Genomic DNA, 19,391 nt, shown 5'->3' on the forward strand with positions numbered 1-19,391 from the left:
ATGCAGCTTTAACTGAGTTTATTGCACTGATTTTAGTGCTCTGTTCTGTTATTTTTGTTTTTTAGACACTGAAATAAACAATGACTTCATTCAACGAGAACTGCTTTGTAGTTACTCCCCTATATGTGAATGGAACTATACTTAGAATATTGGCAGAGGCCTAAAGTTTCTTCATATTTCATCACTTCTTCCAGTTCTTTGATAATAAATCACACACACTCGCTCATGGACTTTTGATTGTTCATGCGAGTCATTCTGTGCTGACAGATGCTGCCAGTCTCGCAATCAGTAAAGCTACTAGTCTCTTCCTTGGATCCACACTTCATAAAGAGGACTACACCGGTCTCTGAGGCTGGAGATTAACAAAGCTGTGTTTGTGGTACATGTTGAAGGTCACACAAATGATCTTACGTTTTGCTCTGGAAGAAGCTATCCGCTCATGAAGCTCAAACAGCTCTTGTTTGTGGGAAGGATGAAGCTCATGAGAAGACACTGACCTACAGAGAGTCTAGGCCTTTCTGTATACCCCGAAGTCCTTAGCATTCTTCTGTGGAGGAGTTGTAACGTGTGCACTGGTGATGCTGCGGGCTACTCGCAAACCTGCAGGGACTTCCACAATAAATTAGGCTGCACAATAGGAGTTGTAGCAGCAACGCTACTCACCATAAACACCTCTCTTTTGATATTCCTGTTGAATCAATGTGCTGCGTGAGAACTCAAAGGAGCCTCTTGTGTTAAGATAGCAGGTTGCTGATGTAATGCAGGGCAACATGAGTTTGCAATTAACTATTAGTTAATTCCTCCTCAGCGTGACTGGTGAATCTCTACCTGCATTGTCAGTGGCTATTAGCTATTGCACAAAAATTGATTGGCTTTAACAGCCACGTGTGAGGATGTTTCTGTAAAACTTCATCAGTAATTTAGCCAGTAATTTAACTTAAACATGTCGTACTTATATCATTGCACAGGAATCACATAAAACATTTTAATAAAACTAGTTGTAATAGTTGTAGTTGGAAATGATTGGTCTTTTTTTACTGCATGTATTGTTAGGTTGAAGGGCACTTGGTCTGATCAGGTGCCTGTTTCACACAGTGATTTGCTAGCACTGTTAACGCACGGATCACAAATAGTGACAACAGCACTTTTCACAAATGATTGCCACTCGCAAATTGCAGATACATTTGCATGTCCTACAGGGTTCTCATATGCTCATGCATGGGAGGGAAGTATAGCATTTGTTTTGATCAGTGAAACGTGTAAAAATGAGCGAGGGGAAATTATCTCATGTTGCAAATCACAGCTTGCATATTGCAAATTTGGTGAAATGGGTCTCAGAGGAACACTGTTCCCTCTCAAGTGCACTTCTGTTGAGACTTTTTGTGTTGGGAGACAGAATTTTTGTTTAAATACTTTAAAGTGAATCTTGCAACCAAAAATTATAGCCTATGTTTTCTTGTTAATTAAAGTTGAACTGTTAGCAAACTGTAGTAGTTGTGCTAGATATTGTATTTGTTTTTTGCAAAATTCAGAGCGAGACTTCTGTATCTCATATTCATTTTACTACCATTATTAAATGTAACTGTGTTGTTAACTGTTTTGTCTTTCCTTGTTTGTTTTTCATTTTTTACAGTGACTAAGCAGTTCGAAGTCTATGTTGGTAAGTGTAATACACCTTATCAGACAGTTTTAAGAGCCCACAGTTAACATTGTACATATGCAAATTATTGGAATCTGAATCCATAAATTACATAGAAAGATGTAGACGGGAAGGAAACACATGGAGCCAATGACTGCAATGACGAAGCAGCCAGAAGAAGACATAAGACATAAGAAGACATAAATGCAGTCCATTTTTCAGTCCAGCCAAAGCTCACAATCCTATACACAGATGTACACAACATCCTCACACAGGATTCAGGGTGAGATCAAGGCATAATATTAAGTATATTGTAAAATAGTAATTTAACATGACAGCATTATACACTGGTAGTGAAAGTATTGATTTGTTGCATTTTGTATCATTTTTATCATCTTCATTTAACAAAGAGAGTACTAAAATCATGTGGCATCACAATAAAGATGCATTCAAGTGTATCGTGCTTGCAGGTGTTTGTTATATTTTGATGTTTGTTACCTTTGTGCTCACTCTTAGGTATATACAAATAATTTTGTTTTCCTGATTTAAAAGGATGAAACAAATACGAGCTTTATATTACAGGAATAGCAGCAATTGGGCAAAACATGCTGAATGTATGACTAACCTTCCAATTTTTCCATAGGCATTCGTCTATTATGTTTGTCATTTTTTTTTGTAAAAATGACAATACAGTAATAATACAGTACAATAGTATCTTAAATATCTATTAAGACAATTTCTTGGTCAATTTGCAGCCTGACGTTCAGCAACAAGTAGGAAGTCGGGACAAGTAAACAAGTCCAAAGGCAAACAGGCAGGAGGTGATCAAATAATAGCAGATATCAAAACAGGAAACAAAGGCAGGGACACAAAGGACAGACACACTGAACGCAGTGAGCTGGACAGAGCCTCCAGCTCCAATTAATCTAATTTTCTCGTGAGGAACCCGATGGGGCAGACAGCAGCTATGGGCAGACAGTGCAGGGGGCAAAGTTCAGCTGTGAACCGAAGGGTGTGGAAAATGATTACGCGGTAACCAATACAATTTTAAATACATTATACATTTATTAGGAATTAATGTATTTTGCAGTTTACTATTAGCTATACTAGTGGTGTGGCTCTACGGATGGAAAAGTATACAGTAAATTCAACATGTTTCAGGTTTCTTACCACAATTAATCTAGTCAGTGTTCAGTATTGCCAATGAAGATCTTTTTTGCTATTGTACAGTTCATGTGTTTATTATATTATTCACTTTTCACGTACAGTTTTTATGCACCATACATACAAGGAATGCTTCAACATTATGGGAAAAACGTTGATGAATGACACATTAATACGCAAATGCTTGTGTATTGTTTATTTGCATGCATTCTCAAGCTGATGTGCTTTGAATTCTCGCAGCCATCACAGAACTTTGAACATTTGTAGGAACGTCCACAATAAATCAGTTACACATTGTGTGCTGCATTGTGTTAATCTAGATGTTTTCCTGATGTAATGCGGGTCAGCTATGTGTTTTCTCTTCAGCATGACTGTTGAATGTCATTGTCAATGGCTATTAGCTAATGCACAAAAAACAATTGCTTTCAGCTGCAGCAAGTGTTTCTGTTGAAGTTGGACTATGCGTTGGTGATGGATATGACAGAATAGGTATTAGTGTTTACTTGCCAACAGCCTGTTTACACGTACCTGCTTAGTCCCTCACAAATATTTAGATTTATTTTAGTTTTGGCAACATGACTGAATTCTTTTTCTTTGATTCTGATGAGCTTATAATGATAGGCAGACAAAATGAAACATTTTGTATAGTGCTTTTTAACAACCTATGTACCTCAGTTTGACATTAATATTTTTAAACCCAATAACTCAACTTACAGGTGTCACTATAACCATATGTTTTTGTATACCACAAAATCTTTGACATCTCATTTCACCGTTGAATCCTGGGTGATTTCCTAATGAACTTTGGTCTATAACATGTGTCTTTACCCACAATTTCACCTGTTTATTTATGCTCATATAGAAGAAAGCCCTGAAGGCTGGACACACAGAATCTTATTAAGGGTTTCAGGGTAGCCTGGTGTAGAGGAAAAAAACGTCACCAGGGCCAGATGGGTGCAAGTCGCTCTCCACATTGTCTGAAATAACACAGTGCTAGATCTTCAGAGTCTGGTATGTTGTAAATTTATTGAAGAATAAAACAGAGTACAATAAATCGAGCTGGTTCCAGGAACAACTAAAAAGTCTCTGTGTATGCAGTAATTTTTATGGCAAAATATGCTCCTCCTAATGTGATTGTGATGTTTCTGGTTGGTCAATAGTTCAATCACTCAAACATGGAACTTTCATTACTCAGTTGCTATGCAACCTATAACTCTTCTGACATGTTCAGTGCAGAGTGACCTTTCACTTTTCAATGTCCGTGTGCTCGACTGTACCTACTTTCTGCTCATTAGTGCTTCATATTTTCTTTATTTAATTAAACTTTTACGAAATCAACAGCAGTTCTTTCTTAATCGGAGAATAATACAATGGGTGTGGGTGTAAGGGCTTGCAGATTGTGTGTGCAGATAATACTGTTAGATGCTACATAACAGGATGTCTCCGACTAAATGTTCTGCTTTGGGCAAAATAGGCGCTGCATATTTCTCTTGTAGCACCAGACTCTGTCATGACGACAGCTGCTCCGTCCTCCTCGCTTCCCTCCTCTGCATCTCGATCATCTGATTAATTTCCGTGTTGCACATACTAACTTCTGCTGTTGTTCTACAACTGCCATTCTGCACCTGCCCACACGTTGTTCCTACCGAGTCCAAGTCACATGTATACTCAGCTGCTCCTCATGTGCTACCCAGTGCACTTTATTTACGTATTCACACTATTTTAGAGTGTCCAAAAAAAAAATATATCAAAGGCTTGTCTTTATAAAGTTCAGCCCATCACATTCCAGTGTAATAAACGTGTGGCTCATTAATTAGATCTGTGCTTTTTTAATTATCCATACATGTGTGTACTCCAGGTGTAATGGTACGCACCTTAACTGATTTTCTTCCCGTCCAAGCTGGGCCATCTGACAATGCCAGACTCACTCGACAAACAGATCAGCATTCACCAATTTTTTCGGAGTTTGAATATGTTATTGAAATAACTCAAATAAAACATATAACCAAGACAAATTTAAAGTTTATTTAATATGTTGTTTATATTATGTTTAATATTCTGGCCAATTTACTTAAAGTTTGTTTTGAATGTTTTTTTGAATGATTTTTATTGGCATATGTTTTGGCATATTTCGGCAAAGCAACTTATACTTCTTACTGGGAAAATTCTCACTCCGACAGCAGCCTCAGGGTCTTTATGCAGGTCGCTGTCCAGTATCATCCTCTGTTGCACTTCACACCTACTGTTTTATACAACGTTTTTCTGTGACTGTCACAGTACAGCGCTGCTCTGATAACATGTCTTTGACAGCTGTACTCTTAATAGATTATAATTGTTTCAGGTCCTCCAATACTACCACTGACACTGCTAAACTTGTTACTTTTGTTTGCTGATTTCTGATAGCAGGAGGTGAAGCTCCATGGTATGTCTTCTTTTTACTCATTTGTGAATGAATCCTGCCCACACATGTAGTGGAACAGGAAGCCAATACGCTAAAACGGGAGGCATTGTTCTGGCTGAAACAACCAACTGACAACAAGTTTGTCCAGTTAAGGGAGTTTGGTGAATCTGATTTGGAACAATCAACCTCACAGAACAAAAGCACCAGAGGTTTAAGATAAGAAGTTGACAATATTCTTTCACCCCCACCCCGCTGGCTGAGGTGGTGCCTTCTGTATATATACTATATTTTCACAATGGTGAGGGATAGTGGCAACAAGGGAAAGACCCAAATGCAGACAGGCGAGGCGGACAGGCTAATTTCAGTGACTTATTGATATTGAAAGGCTTACAGACAGGCACAGGGAGGTGCAGGGGGGCAGAAAGGTTCAGGTACAGGAAGGCAGACAGGCAGGAGGTGGGCGGGGGAGGCCAGGCTACTTCAGAGCAGATGAGGGAAGTTGAAGTGGGAACAGGTGTGACAATGGGTGGGGCAGTCAGGTGATGGGGAAAGGAAGGAAAGTCACGTGGTGGATGGATGGAAAACAGCAAGAGGCCTGGAGAATTAGGAATGTGGCTGGAGAAGGACAGAGAGACAGACTGTGACGCTATACAATTGCAGCTTTTAATCACATATAAAAACCTTTTCAAACCATTAAATGTAACAACGATCTCCAAAATAAACTTTAGTGAGATTGAAGAGTGTTTTGCTCTCACTCTCACTCTCTCTCTCTTGCCCACCAACTACATCTTATCTTGTCTGGAAGCTCAGTCAAAAGTTTTCCCCTGCTGAGTCGAGTGTGCTCTGTCTAGTCGTCTCGGTCTGATCCCTCTCCAGGGTTCCTCCCTCCGGCTGATCTGATGCCGTTCTCCAGGAAACATTCGCTCTGAGCTGCAGGCTTCTCCCCAGTCACTACTGGATCTCATCACATAAGTGGGAAGAGGAGAGCACACTCCTCCATCACTGAAGTCCTCTGCAGAGAGGATATAATATTTAGACGCGACAGTACTCATTTTCTTACGTATTTATTTATATTATATTGACTTAAATGGCATTCCATACAGATACGCTGTTGTGCTGTTGATGTTGTACTGCAGCAAATTATTTTAGCTGATCAAAAGCATGGAGCATGGAACAACACACTAAGTATTAACCAGGATTTTCCCCCCAAAACAACACAATTTTGTGAATACATTTACTAAGTTTGTAAAATGTCCCTTACCTTTTAATTTTTTATAGTAACTAAAGAGCTTCAATTGGGTATGTGTTAATGTAATAAAGCTGATAAAACAGCATTACTGTGAGGGCCTGTAATGTGCAATTGCCTGCTCTTAGTAACAACATTGCTCCATGAAGAGAATTAATAAAATAAGGACACAATGTTTGAACCAAGCATGATCTTTTACTGTCAACTGTGTTAAAAGGAGGGTGTTTACAAGGAAGTCAAATATCTTTTGAATAGCAGTGTTACGTTACTGGATTCTAAAGCCATGAATATTATAATAGAAGATCCTAGATTGAAATCTCTGCTGAAACCGACAGGAATGAGGAAGCAGCGAGAGTATAAAGCAACATTCCTCTTCAGTGTTGCACACATCATCCTGACACAGACTTGAAGGTAATGTAAAATGAGATTTAGTTTTGTGAAGATTTATTTTGGAGATTACCTTCTCAGGTTTAAGGACACATATGCATAATTCTATTCTTGTTAAGGTGACTATATTGTATCAGGCAAAGGCAAGTAAATTGATTTGAAGCACTGGTAGTTATTAGTGTGTTAATAGTACGACAGCATTTGATTTATTGGATTAAAGCTGAACATTTTCTTTGGTGTCTGTTTATTTGTCTTTGCATCAGATGCTGATGTTTTTGCTTCTTCTGGTGATGCTGACAGCATGTGCTGCAATTCCTCAAGGTAAAAGAAAAAAGTATTTTTAATTTAACAGAAGACAAAAAGGGATTGGGGGTTGTTACCACATTTCTACTTTTCTCAAACATCTTTATATTTTTGAAGTATCTCAGCTTAATATTTGGTACACTGTTTGCTGTGTAATGTATTTGTTCATTTTTTACATAAACATTTAGCTTTTTTCTTTCTTTTTTTGTAGATCTGTCTGGTAAAATGTTCACCTTCCCAGAGGAAACCAAAACGGCTAATGTGAGGCTGACTACATCATCACAGAATTTAGAAGCTGTGACTGTCTGTCTCAGGTAGAGTTAAAAGTGCAAAATGCAGGAAAGAACTCACTGACTATAAAAGTTTCGTGTTTGATCACATTCTTCTTTCAATGCCTACAGGTTCATTACAGACCTCAGCAGAAACCACGCCCTTTTCTCTCTGGCCTCACCGTCTGCTGACAATGCCTTCCTGATATTCACAGGCACTGCAAGTGATGTGATTAAACTCTTTATCGTAAATAAAGAGGTACCGTTTAGAGCGCAGGACAACAAGCTGAACACGTGGCACTCTATTTGTTCTACATGGGACTCTGCATCTGGTCTGGTGCAGCTGTGGTTTGATGGAAAGCCCTCAATTAGGAAATTCACTAGCGGATCAAACATCACTAGTCCCATTGTTATCCTCGGACAGGTACGTTTAATTATTAAACATTATGGTTTATAGTATTCCAGAAAATTATGTGGATTGGTAAGTTTTTATTTATTCTATGCCTGTAAAGTATTGATTTCAGAACAAAAATTGATTTTTTTTCTTTATCACAACTCTGCAATCTCTACAGGAGCAGGATTCCCATGGTGGCTCGTTTGACGCCAAGCAGTCTTTTGTTGGCATGACATCTGATGTCCACATGTGGGACCACACCCTCTCCCCCTGTGAGATCCAGCGCTTCGTGGATGATCTAAACTTCACCCCAGGGAATGTGCTCAGCTGGAGGGCGCTGGAGTTCCAGACCACCGGAAGAGTGCTGATGGAAGATAAACAGATGACCTGTCACTAAAGCCACACTAAAACAACACCTTAAGTCATACTCCACATAGGGTTTTGTCTTTTGTGGTTTTATGTTTTATGTTTGGAGTCTATGTCTGTCAAGTTTAATTTTCTATATACAAAATAAATCATTTGAAAATTGTATTAGATCTTCTAAAAATCTTTATTGGTTTGTCAGATCAATGTAGAATTTAGATTTTTTTTTTTACTGATAAATGTTACGTTTGTGCATTAATTGTACAGTATAGTGTTTTAACAGTCTTCCCTTTTGGACAACAAACATTTATCAAGCCGGTGCGTCATGATTAAATGGTTCATATCAGAAACGATGTGATCCAGGAAGTTCACTGCCTGGATCTCAAGAGTAGTGGCTTGTGGCTACTTTATATTACTCCTCATTTTGTGGCATTTTCATTCTACATTTTATGACTTTGCCATATTTTAGTTTTTTCCCCTAAGCCTTTTTTACATATGAAAATTATCTCATTCATGGATGCTCAGTATTGCTTGTACCAAAGCTCTTAATAACTCCTGTAGCTGAACGACTGCCTTTACTTAACAAAGTTCAACAATACAAAAAGACAGTTGTGAAAACTTTTGGTAATCTGACTCTTAAGTTTTCATCATCATTTTCATCATAATGTAGCTTTAAAATGAATGAGCACAGAACTCACATTGGTCTTTCATCAAACCATCACATTCAGGAGCATGTTACAGGAACTAGGAGCTACATATCAGGTCTGCAGGTTTGTAAAGATAAACTGGGTGGCGCCCATATCGGTCATCAAGATGTGTGGTGGACAGTTTGATTCATTAGCGATAACCAAGTGAGACAGCCTGTCTTTTTGATCGAGTTTTCTTCTCTGAAGGAATTGTAACATTTGCTCAAGCGATATGGCACTGGTGATGCCGCAGGCTACTTGCCAGCCTCCAGAGACTTCCACAATAAATTAGGCTGCACAATAGGAGTTGTAGCAGTAACACTACTCACCTTAAACACCTCTCTTTTGACATTCCTGCTGAATCAATTAAGGGTTATGGGCTGTGTGAGAACTTGTGAAACCCCCTTGTGGTACGCTGGCTGCTTCCTGATGTAATGGAAGGCAACTTTTACCTCAACAGACTGAGAGATTGAGAGTTTGGGAATATTTTAAAAGTCTCATCCTCCGGACAATAAGGAACACTGTCGCTAGGGATGCCTTTTGCCCACAAGATGTCTTGGACCACGGTGCATGTGCCCCATGCTGTGCTGAGTTACACAGTCTTAAGTGTATTCCTTAGGCATTACAGAGTGTGGCTTTCTGATCTGCATGAAAAAAACAGTATGCCAAGATTTACCATATGGGTAAAGACTTTTATTCAATCTATTTCAGGCAACAAGACTCAATTTTTCTTTGAACCTGGAGAGCTCATGATTCAGAGTTCACAGAAGGCAGAACATCTGAATTTAAAAATCCATTTAACAATAGATCAAATATATTTTAGGAAACAGTCTTTTTCAGGGTTAAAAACCTGCTACCTTGGGGCGCCCCAGTATCTCACCTGGTAGGGCGCGTACCATTAAGGCCCTCTCTCTCTTCCGCCTTTCCTGTTTCTCTCTGAAGCTGTCCCTATCTAACAAAGGCAAAAACGCCCAAGACAATATGATATAAAAAAAAAAAACCCTACATCATTCAGTGAATCTTCCTTTCAAAACAGTGTACTTAGGTTTGATAACTGCTCCCTAGTTAACAATTTGTGTTCATTTTTTGTTGTTGCAGAAAGTCTGCACAGCCTTGGATTTCTCTGAACAAAACCACTATTGAGACGAGACAAAACATCAAGACGAAATCTCTTAAGTCTCCATTAACAATACAAGAAATGTCAAGTAATTTGGTGTCAAGATCACAAAGCAAATTTCAAGTTATGTCCAAACTTTGGCATAACAATGTACAGTATGTGGTTTGAGATAACCATTCAGACAGCTATCAGTGTTATGATATACCTTTCATTCAACATCCAAGTGTACGTTTCATCCTGAATCCTGGCTGAACTCTTCATTAAATGCGATCAGTGATCTGTGTCTTTACCCACAATTTCACCTGTTTATTTATGCTCGTATGGAAGTGGGCCTTGATGGCTGGACACACAGAATCTTATTATGGGTTTCATGGTAGCCTGGGAGTGTGAAATTAAACAAGAGTGCAAATGATGAATGTAAGATAGCTTGTTTCACAGCTTTTCTGTACGTTGCTACATCTTAATTCTTTCCCAGGGCAGTGTTGGAATACTCTATCTCATTTATACATCAGCACACACACACACACACACACACACACACACAGCCAAACGTACCCCAACAGCAGGAAATAGGCGAAAATCAACAGCAGTTTTTTGGTAATAGGAGAATAATACGATGCGAGAGGATGTAAGGGATTGCAGATTGTGTGTGCAGATAATACTGTTAGATGCTAGATAACAGGATGTCTTTGACTAAATGTTCTGCTTGGGGCAGCAAAGGCGCTGCATATTTCTCTCGTAGCACCAGACTCTGTCATGGCGACAGCTGCTGCATCCTCTTCTCTTCCCTCCTCTGCCTCTGGATCATCTGATTAGTAATGTACATACTAACATATCCGTCACACACCTGACATTCTGCACCTGTCCACCAGCAGTCACTATTGACTTTCCCATCTATGCTCGTCACCTGATCAAGTCACCTGCCCATCCAGCTGCTGGTGCGCTTTGAGGCCAGTCTTTGCCAAACTGTCTATGTTGCCTTTGTCATACAGCCTTCATTCTGTTCTGCCTTCTTGTTTAGCCTTCGGAAGTTGACTTTACAATGTGCATATGGAAGCAGAGAGTAAGTGTGCCTGTGTGCACGTTTGCATGCCCTTGAGAGGTAGGCAGGTTTGGGCAGCAAGGTGTTTGTGCTAGAAAAGAGGGAGATCAATAACATCCTGAAAAGAGAGCGACCTCAGGGATACAATCGTACCACTTGAAGGGAGAGGAAAACGGAAACTGTTGCCTATGTTTATCAAAACAATGGATTTCAGCAGGGGATATTAATCTATTTTCACCACACTCTGTGAAAAAGATACAGCACAAACATGAAATCAGTTTTTATTTTCAAAGCTCAAAGGAAATAGACATTAAAAACATTCATATCCATGGAGACCTGTCCATTTGGCTGAAATAAACTATACTTTTTTGTTTTGTTTGGCTATTGCACAATTGAGAGTAGGCAGTGCTGACTGATCAAACGACACAATCACACACCAACTGAGCATGGACAAAATTATCTTTGGATATGTTTTGTTTTTTGTCTCATTGTACATACCAACTAACGAGTTGTTCCAAACAGTGGACATGAATACCTCGTCTTCTATAATAAGTTTTCTTTTTTACAAAATCAAAACATGGAATTTTGTAAATCCCTTTGCCGACTTTAAGGCTATTTACACATTACAAATATTTTTCAGTTTCAGATAATCTGTGTTTTTGAAATGTGTAGTATTGTACACTTTTACGTTTGTTTCCCCCCAAAATAATGAGTGAATGGAACCCTCAATAATCAGCAGCTGAGGTCAGAGTTCACAGGTTGGTGGCCTTACTCAAACCCATCTCCTCCCCTGGCTGGGTCCTCTCCCAGCCTTGTCGAATGCGGGTTAGGGTGCGGTCCACGCAGGGGAGGAGGAGCAGCACCTTGAGCACCAGCACCACAGAAGGCACAATTAGACAGAGCATGTAGCCTGGAGGCGTGTACCATTTGTAGGTGGAGGGACGGAGAAATTTGTTCCAGCCGTAAATGTAGCCATGTGTCGTGCATATGGTCAGGGTCAGGTGGCCCAGCTTAGACTGAGGAAAAAATGATCACATAAAATGGAAATGTTAAAAGAAAAGTGTGACATTTTGGGAAATATGAGTGTTCCCTTTCTTGTTGAGAGTAAGACAAGAAGATTGATACCACCCTTGTATCTGTACAGTAAACATGTCGCTGGAGGCAGCGGCTGGTTAGCTTAGCCTTGCGAAAAAGAAACATAAGCGCTAGACCATCTCTGTGCAAAGGTAACAAAATCTACCTACCAGCACCTCTTAAGCTCACTAATTAACATGTTACATCTCAGGAAGTTACATACAGCACATACTGTAACCCCCCCGTAAAAACCACAATGTGTTGTTTTTACCCAAGTGAGATCTATCATGTTAATGATGAGCTTTAGAGATGCTGGTAGCCGGATTTTATTACCTACAGACAGAGCCAAGCTAGCTGTTCTCCCCTGTTCCCAGTGTTTATGCTAAGCTAAGCTGATAGTAGCTTCATATTTAACGTACAAACCATTTAACTCTCAGCAAGAAAGCATGTAAACATTTTTCACAAAATGTTACATATATGAATATATGTAATATACATGAACATAATTAAATGCAGCTATTCATTCCAAAAGAAAAATGCTATTTCGGTTAATTTAAAATTACTATACAACTGACCTGTCACATGTTGAAATTAACTTTTCTGTGGTAGTTTTCTCATAGATTTAAAGATGAATGTCTGACTATTTTCTGTGCTTGTCCTCAAGTGTAACAATAAGCTAAAAATACAAACAGTCTCACAACCGTTCCAGAGTAATTGGTTTTGTAGCGCCAGTGGCCTTTGAGGCTCGGTTATTGTTAATTACTTGGATAATGTGCTTTCATTTACATTTACAGCATTTGGCTGCTGATGTTCTCATCCACAGTGACTTACAATAAGTGCAAACAGCACAATAAGGAGACATTCATATTAATGTATTGCAGTAATGAACTGTGCCCCTATGATGATAATTAGGGATCTCATTTAACCAATTTAGAAAAGCAAATCCTTCTGCTGTGAGAATGAACATGTGTAATCAAAAATTTACATTCCTCTGTTGACAACCCTTATTACAACAAAAAAACTCAACAATTTATGTAAATGTATACCTTTTATTTTATGTTTTTCACAAGTCTTCTCATCAGATCACAAGGATTATCTTGACCTAGACCTCTATCTCTGAGTCTCATTCCCTATCTGAGGTCCACCTATGGACCTGACCTTTACACAAATGGACCTGTGACCTGTATTAACAATCTTCTCCCAGAGGATTATAGCAGGTATCATAATTCTATTTAATGAATAACTTAACATTTAAAATCCTGGACTAGACTCAGCCAGGCTTTCACTCTGTGTGCCTCCATCAGGCAGTTAGTTAACTAGGCTCCGGGGATATGAGTGCCAGTGACGTATTGCTTTTACACTTTAATAACTCTGATGAAAACTTGGACATTCCAAATATAGATTATCACAAAGGCCCTAAAATACTTTTTTACCGATAGTAAGAGCATGGCTGATAAGGCCTATAGGCCTAAAGGTGAACACAACCACGCACACACACACACACACACACACACACACACACCTCCACACTCACACATGAACATAAATGACTGTACATTTCCAACTGCGCTCTGACCTGAATGAAGCTGAACTCTCTCCAGCTGAGAGCGCCTCCCACAGAGGGCAGGGATGTTAGTCCTAGCAGGACGTAAAGAAAGAAACCCAGGATTCCCAGCACATAGAATGAGTCCGTGGCCCATGCCTCTGTATTATCAAAGTAAAACGGGGTGGTTTTGTTGTTCTTCATCTAAGAGAGACAGAGAGACAGTAGTGTCAGTATGGTGACTCTCCTATTTAATGTCTTTATCTCATGTTCCTCTATGCATAGGATTATAGAAAAACGAGATTTGAACCAGCCTGATGTACCTCATCCACCACAAGCGAGATGAGTTTGTGTCTGACAGCATAGCGAATAGGAATGATGAATGTATAGATGGCATGGAGAAAAGCTAAGCCCAGTGCAATCAGACCCATCTGCTTCCTGCACAGCATCCAGCGGTCCAGCCAATCAGGAAAACGCCTGGAACGTTCAAAAGTGAGCTAGGCGCTTTACACTCCAAAAGTGATACACCTTTTACAGCAAATTGCACAGGTGGTGAACATTTTTACTCTGGTTTGATGACTGACCTGTACTTGGTCCCTCTGTAGAGCTGAAGGAAGGCAGCTATAACACCAGGCAGGTAACACAGAGACAGCATGTTGAGAGACACAATTGGAAACACCTGAAAGATGGGGGATAAACACAGCACACATCCTTTAAAGGGAACACAAAACACCATTGACAGGACACTAAACCCGAAGGCGGCAGATCTTTACCTTGTTGGCCAGGGACACCATGATTCTGAAGGAGATGTCTTTCCCCTGTTCAACATACGCATAGATGACATCTCTAATGAGCAGATAGAAGAAGAAGAAGGCAATGAGGCCGACGGCCACGCGTAACGGCAGCTTCCACTCTGGAAACAGCTGCAGGGGGAAGTCCTCCAGCTCTCTGGCTGCTGACAGAGTCCCTCTATCCAGAACAGTGAGGCCCAGCTTGGTGGCCATCTCTGCTACTGCCTGCTTTGCCTCTGCACTGTTCCCACACAGGTACACCTGGAGCATGGGGGTGTGTGTTATTTTTAAAATGGGCTGCAGTATAGTCATGGGGTAGAGGACATAAATCTTTAAAGCCTGGTCACAAATATATACTTTCATTTAGAAAACAGGCTATATAATTTCCTTAAACAGCTGGGCACTGTAGTCTTTAGCAAACATTTTCAAACAAGAGCAAACAGCATATTCGTTCTGAGCTATTTTCAGCCACGGATTTGGTGCGCTAGTGAATATTTACGGCAGCAGAATGGTGTACGTGGGACTGACTCAAAATAAACTACAGTGCATATGTTCATAGCAATGAAGGAACATGTCACTCAGTGCAATAACGTGGCTCACTGATGTGTTTTGGCTACACAGAAAATACCATTGGGATAAGCTCATTGTGGGTTTTGTTTTTTTCATGGTTTGTTGACAAGAAGAAAAACAGAGAATATTGTCAGGCTTATCTTTAATATTAGAAGCAACAAGTACCATAATTAATTATCAGTAATACATGTCCTAATAATATGTAGTATAGTATGTAGGTGAACACATGTTCAGTTTATTAGCTGGGAAGCACTGTTTTCAAAAAAGTTTCAAGTGCATCTTACTTATTTTTATCTGCAATTATTTAGGCTATCAGTCAGTAATTTCAAAAACCAAGTGCATCTTCTCTTCAAACAAAGCCTCAGAATAACAATGTAAATAGAAATATTTTCCTCCTGCTGCATTCTGAGCAGCTTTTGTTTTTCAGTTTTTGATAATTAACCCAAGATTATTGTTAGATGACTCACCAACCCTGTTTGGAATATATGTAGCGCATGACTGCACCATGTAAACCTACAGTGTCTGTCCACAGAATTACCCTCGTTTTGTTGATCTCCACAGTGCTGTTTCAGTAATTTTGAGATGAAGCCCCTGGAAGTGTATGCCTATGTACAGACACGAGCATACTATATATACATATGCTGCTCAATATGTAATCCCATCTCTAGATCTCACCATGCTGAAGGTTATTACCGGTATCTCTGTGATAAGATGATTAAGTTTGTAAACCAAAAACATAGAAAGGGAGAGAGACATAGAGCAGTTTGACAGGCATATAGTGGAGTCAGTAGGATTGAGCAGTTTTCCCCCAGGTGTGTGTATAAGTGGACCGGGCAGCCAGCCATGTCTCCCTACATTACTGCACCAGTAACAGCAGGGGATGTCCGACAGACTAAATCTCCATCTGAATGTAAATGTGACAGAGCCACAGCCCCACTGTGGATCTAATCAAATTGCTGGCCAGGGAATAGCACACACTTACAAGCATGTGCGTGTGGATATATACATGCGCTGATAACGGCATTCCAACACACTACTCCTGTTCTCTCACAGCTACCTGTTTTCAAAGAAAATAGAGCACTGCAGTGGTATCTATGTGTATGCGTGAGCGTGTGTGTCTGTGTGTGTGTGTGTGTGTGTGTGTGTGTATGTATAGGGGTGGAGGGGGGGTTGTTTGTGTTGAAGAGGATTCGAGGCAGATTCAGGTTTGGTCTCCAGAGGTTCCAGCATGTTTGTGTTTCTCTTTGTAGCTGTGAAACAGAAGCCGCAATAAACACTGGTCTTTCTACTTTGTAACATCATAAAGTGCGTTTGTTTGTTTGTTTGTTTGTGTGTTTATACAAGCGCTGTCCTCATTTTCTCTCGCTTCTTCATGGAGAAACGGCAAAAATCAATCATCTGTGGCAACACAAATGAAATCAATTCCTTTCCTAAATTTTGCATGGTGTATGGTGACGCGTTCATCTCCTATTATTAACAAAACTGAGAGCCACTTATCCCATTGTATTCCAGGAAACGATGAAAGCCGTTATTGTTTCCTGGTTTGAAGTCAAACATGTCTCATTGTGAAAAGATCAAGTTGGTAATCTCCCCCCCGTTAAGGCTCCGAAGCTTCCTGGCTCTGTTTCGCCTTTACCCCGAATCTTTTAACATATTCCTTACTTCCACTCTCACCTGTTTTCCTGCCAGAAGTCCATTCTGCAGGGCCCAGGCAGACAGCGTGTTAAGGCCTTTCACCACAGCAGCCCCAGGGACCAGTCTGAAGAACACACAGCAAGGACTTTAGCTGCTATTGTTTCTGTCTACAAACACTCAGAAGGGGAAGGAAGGGTCTCAAAATGGTGAGAATCAATGTTTCCACTTCAACTGAATAGACACACAGCAGGCCGTCCTGCCAAGGGAGCTGCAACCCCGCTATTTCTTTCCCTGATTTCTTTTGGATTCAGTTGAGAGTTTTGATGTCTCATGCTCTAAGTGGTGTTTAGGAGCATTTTCCCAAAAAGGCAGCCAGCTTTGAAAAAAAAAGTGTCACCCACCATTGCAAAATGATTGCTGACATTAAACCAAGATTCGACTGGAGAAACGTTAGCTCCTTTTTTTTGATATCATGACAAAAATAAAACATTACATCTTTGAGGAGGGAAGCGATTACATGTACAGTATGTTTCTGAATGAGACACCCTTCATTTCTTCCTCATGCTTTCACAGGAGTTTGTTACCTCTGCAGGTAGGCAGCATTGGCTTCTGGGTACATGTCTTTCTTCAGGTTGTTACTGAGGTCCACCAGCACCTAGCAATCGACCCATCAGCATCGACAGAGGAGAGGAAACAAAAGAAAAAAGTAGTTCAGTCTATTCATTTAACTCTTATCTTATCTCATACATATTCATATTACAACAAAGCGAGCATGTTGAGTAATTCAGAGATAATGACAAAGGTGTGAACAGAAGTGAGCGGATTTCACTCTTTTTAAGAGCAACCTGAAAAAAATGCACTGACACTGTGTCAGGGGTAATGCTTTACAAACTAAGGCATTACTGTAATCACATTACTTTTCATACTGTTCCAGTGTCAGTAATTACAAACACAGTAGTTTCTGATTAGAGTCTGATTCTGATCTGATTTTCATTTTATTAAACTTTATTATTATTTTTCTAGTTCAAATACCTTATCTGCCAGTTTATTTTACTATGTGCTATCTTTCTTTTTATAGAAGTGTATTTCATTCTATTTAATTTCTCTGCTTTTAATTTCCTGATTTTATTTCTTGTTGTGCTGATTGATTGATAATTGATTTCCCACGTAAAGCACCTATTTGCCTCGGAATTGGTTGTATAAATAAAGTTTTTTTATCATAAGTGTTGACTCTTTTTCTTTTACCTCTTCATTCTACCTTCAACATATATCAGGTATCCAAATTACAAGTGAGTTACTGAGAAATATGAAGAGAACACTTGTGGAAGTAAATGGGCATTATACCAAGTTTGAATAACTGTGAGTCAGGGATTATACTGTGGCTAATGATAAATTACTTGAGAACAAACTGTTAGATACAATGATACTGATCTATCAGGCGATGGCACGTAACCAAAAGTGCATTAATTGCTTCTGTATTATACTGTGTACATTTTTGTGTCTCCTAAAATAAAGTAGTGCATCATCATTACTCCCTGATTACCTTACATTAACTTGAGTTTTGTCACTACTTTACAAAAGGGGTAACCAAAATAGGAAGTGATGTGATAATAACGCAGTACAGGTTAATCATTGTTAACTTACCACCTAATTCAAGGTTTATTGGGAGCAACATGTTGTTTAGTAATATCGAGATTCACAGATGTGGAGGAAGCAAAAATATATTCTAGTTTAGTCAGCTATTTAGCATTATGTTTGTAACTTGTAATATATCCCTTGATTCAGCATTTGGAACTACTTTTTAATTAGCTGTAATAAGCTATTACTTCCTGATTTTGTTCCCTAACTACTTGATTCACCTTTCCATCAAGATGAGGTGCCATTGTCTCCAGGAATCCATAGTGTTCTCTGTGAACACAAATAAAGACCAGACTGGCTGACTGGGCTGCTGCTGCGTGGCTCATCACCTGTATAAAACACACATTCAAGACACATGACAATGTTTGAGCTGCATACACGCGCCTTTTTGCACATTTTGGCAAACTCCAAGTGCTACGTCATGCCATGTGTTGTACCTGAGCTCCCTGAGGCAAGGGGCCACAGCTGTGAGGTGTGCGGCTGCCGTACACCACCCTGTAGCCAGACTGGAGCAGACGCTGGCCCAGAGAGCGCCCTAAGTCCCCCGTCCCGAAGATACACAGCAGCTCTGGCACAGGGGCAGCTGCTGTGCCCAGAGGATGCAGCGACACGATCTCTGGCTTCATCTCCTCCGACATGCCACTCGCCACTGTCATGTTCACAGTCACACACTGAGTCTGGATGGTCAGTGTTCCCTGCTGTGTAGTTATATTGCTGTGGAATCTGACCTGTACGTTGCCTCTCCCTCTTTGTCTGTGAGTGTGCACGACAACGTGTGATTCTTAACCCGACTCTGCCTGCTGTAAGTGTGTGTCAGCGGGGTAGGTGAGCGTGTATTTGTTTATTGCTCTTGTAATCAACAGCTGATGTCACATGTTTAGGAGTGTGTGAGCATGCATTTTATCATATGATTGTGTATTTGTTACTGTGAGTCATCATTCCACCCACCAGTCTTAGTGTATACACATCTTATTATTATTGCTTGTGCTTTCCAGAGATTGATTGACACAGCAGGACTTTGAAATGTAGATTACACTTATGGGGAATCATCTGTAAGCTGTGGACGTAACATTAACCTCAGATTCACATATTTTAACATTTTACCGCTTCTTAGAAACACAGACTGCTT

At 39.9% G+C, this 19,391-nt stretch overlaps 2 protein-coding genes across 2 annotated transcripts; one reads left to right on the forward strand and one right to left on the reverse strand.

Moving 5' to 3' along the window:
* The first annotated feature begins 6,843 nt into the window (after positions 1–6,843).
* On the forward strand, positions 6,844–8,332 carry LOC139289666 (C-reactive protein-like). Its single transcript, XM_070911269.1, has 5 exons — positions 6,844–6,861; positions 7,101–7,158; positions 7,352–7,454; positions 7,542–7,833; positions 7,982–8,332. The coding sequence occupies exons 2-5, from the start codon at positions 7,101–7,103 to the stop codon at positions 8,198–8,200; spliced, it is 672 nt and encodes a 223-aa protein (XP_070767370.1). The 5' UTR covers positions 6,844–6,861; the 3' UTR covers positions 8,201–8,332.
* Positions 8,333–11,763: 3,431 nt separating this feature from the next.
* LOC139290158 (metalloreductase STEAP4-like) lies at positions 11,764–18,900 on the reverse strand. Its single transcript, XM_070911852.1, has 9 exons — positions 18,700–18,900; positions 18,484–18,591; positions 17,209–17,279; positions 16,664–16,748; positions 14,402–14,680; positions 14,213–14,307; positions 13,952–14,105; positions 13,662–13,832; positions 11,764–12,027 (listed from the first exon to the last, which is right to left on the reverse strand). The coding sequence occupies exons 1-9, from the start codon at positions 18,898–18,900 to the stop codon at positions 11,764–11,766; spliced, it is 1,428 nt and encodes a 475-aa protein (XP_070767953.1).
* Positions 18,901–19,391: the final 491 nt, after the last annotated feature.

Source organism: Enoplosus armatus, chromosome 9 (assembly GCF_043641665.1).
Source record: "Enoplosus armatus isolate fEnoArm2 chromosome 9, fEnoArm2.hap1, whole genome shotgun sequence".
In the NCBI taxonomy this organism is placed as follows: Eukaryota; Metazoa; Chordata; class Actinopteri; order Centrarchiformes; family Enoplosidae; genus Enoplosus; species Enoplosus armatus.